Genomic DNA, 2,452 nt, shown 5'->3' on the forward strand with positions numbered 1-2,452 from the left:
TACCTTTGGATACCCCTTGGATACTCTGAGATAGACTGGGTGGAGCCATCCTGGGCCTGGAATTCAGGAAGCAGACCTGGGGACTCCACCTGGACAATTGTTTTTCTAATTGACCCTCATTGGGAGGAGACTAGCCTTTTGCACTTGACACAGACAAGGAGAGGAGAGAGCATCAGCAGGTTCAGACCGGGCTTGAGTGCACATGGATCAGCGAACAGGCTGGACCAGCACACAGGCCAGAGACACCAAGGGACCTGTCCCGTCGAACGGATACTGGAAGGTTCACTCTTGTTTTCCTTTAACCTTTTTTTCCTCTTGTGTAAGCTAGTTGGGTTGTATAATAAAGTTTAATTGTTAAGAAACAGAGCCTACATATTTCAGAAATGGCAGTTAGAGTTGGTTGACCTCTTCCATTCTTATATGTTAACTGAAATTGCTCAGATTAACACAGTTTCTAAAGATGCTTTAGGAAGCATCAATACATTTTATTGAAAACTCTCAATAATGAGATAGGTATTCAAAAAACTAACAACACCAAAATGCACTGTTTGGTGTTTGTGCAAGAACAAAAATTGAGGCCAAATTGACCTGATTTTAGCTTCACAAAATCAATGAACTAAAATTACAGCTACTAGCTTTGTTAAGTTTTGGTTACTCTTGAAAATCTCTGAGTGTGATGCAACAGGAGAAGGTGCATTCATGAGGAGAATTTACATTCTGTTCAAACCCCACCAACTCAAGCTTTTAAAAATGAAGGATAAATATGTTAAAGAGGTAAAACAAATAAAACATAGAATACTGTGTCTAACTTCTGTTTACCTAAAATGTTCTAGATTGATTCCTTCCATTATCTACAGTTTGTTTCTAGGGAATTTGTCACAGGTTTCCTTTGATGTAGATAATAAAAATCAACAAAATGCTTTCTCCAAAACCAGTGAACAAATGAAGAACTGGCACTGGTAGTCCACTACTTGATGTTCTCCATGAACTTACCTACAATGTGAAATGCTCCCTACTAGTCACCTAAAGATATTACCCTTATTACCCCCCAAATGGTGAATGAAATTTACTTTGGTTTTCATAATCATATTCATTCAGAGATACAGTCCTACTCAAAAGAAATTATACAAAAGGAAACACTTGAAAGTCTAAAAGTAATCACCCATTAAAATCTGACCAGCAATGTCATAACTATGTTTTGGAGCTTTTCCTTTCTATTATAAAAATAGCCACAGAAAGAGAAAGAAGGATGTCTTGACATCCAGAGTATATTTGGCGTGTTGAAATTGAGATTAGCCATGAACATCTTTGTCCGATGTTTGTATGATTTTTAATATCAGATATAGAGGTCTCAAGCCCCAGGGAAGAGAATAACATTTTGAAATTTGTTAAAATTGATTTTCATGGTTAGTGACATCGTATAGAAAATACTGATTTAAAAAAACGAGATGTGATAATGTAAAATATTTCAAAGAAAGAGAAAAATATAGAAAAAGATGCTATTATAAGATGACAGGTCAAGTTAAACTGGGTTGAGCATAAATGAAACCACCAGAGTACAAAGTACAAAGTACTATGTGAACTGTTGTGGGGGAGATTACAGATTGGGAACTTGCTTCTTCTCCTCCTCCATTTCTGCTGCCTTCTGTACAGCAACCTCAACCAACATGTAGAATCTGCTAAAATCGGGCTTTTCTTCTAGCAATACAGGTTCTGGAGAAGATTCCGGATCTGGTAGCATCTCTTGCGATACTTCGCATATTGGCAGGGGCATATCCGGTGCCTTAACCTCCGGTGGACCGAAGTACTGCTTCTGGGCTTCTTGGGAATCTTGTTGAAGAATTTTTGGGAGATGGCATCTGCGGGTGTTTGTAAACCAGGTGGAGACCTGCAAATAAGATAGATTTGTCTTCTCGGACAGCATTAACTTCTCTTCTTCAGTAGGGTAGGCATTAAATTGGTGCTTATAGAGCCAGTCATGCAGAATCTTCACAGACGCAGATGGTAGCTTGTATTCTTTCCGAGGTTTCTGGCTCTCGAATTGGTTCTTGGAGATCCGTTCAAGCCCTATCCTGATTGAGGTGCGTTTCTTATTAGCACTTTGAGTCTCCTCTGGATTACCATCAACATCCTCCATATTCACAAATACTGCCTTCAGTGCCTTTAAAAACAGAGATATCTGAAATAGGAACAAGGAAGCTCCAGGAGATCAAGGGAAGGTCTTCAAGGATTTCTCAACTAAATTCTCATCTGTTGTCAGGCTGATTGTTGCTAACACCTGAGCCAGCTGGCTCTGTGATGTCACAACCTCTTAATGCCAGACCTGAACCACCCTCCTACCCTTTTTGCTCAACATGGCTTTACTCTTTTTCTTCCTGCCTTCCTTCCTTTCCTTCCTTCCTTCCTTCCTTACCTACTTTTTCTTCTTTTTTTTTTTTACTGGATTCTAATG

At 39.2% G+C, this 2,452-nt stretch overlaps 1 protein-coding gene across 1 annotated transcript; it reads right to left on the reverse strand.

Moving 5' to 3' along the window:
- Positions 1–1,503: 1,503 nt before the first annotated feature.
- TGIF2LX (TGFB induced factor homeobox 2 like X-linked) lies at positions 1,504–2,204 on the reverse strand. Its single transcript, XM_084789420.1, has one exon. It carries the CDS (start codon positions 2,135–2,137, stop codon positions 1,598–1,600), a length of 540 nt encoding a protein of 179 aa, XP_084645546.1. The 5' UTR covers positions 2,138–2,204; the 3' UTR covers positions 1,504–1,597.
- Between the last annotated feature and the right edge of the window lie 248 nt (positions 2,205–2,452).

The sequence above is a fragment of the Acomys minous genome (genome assembly GCF_964271855.1).
Source record: "Acomys minous genome assembly, chromosome: 7".
Taxonomy (NCBI): Eukaryota; Metazoa; Chordata; class Mammalia; order Rodentia; family Muridae; genus Acomys; species Acomys minous.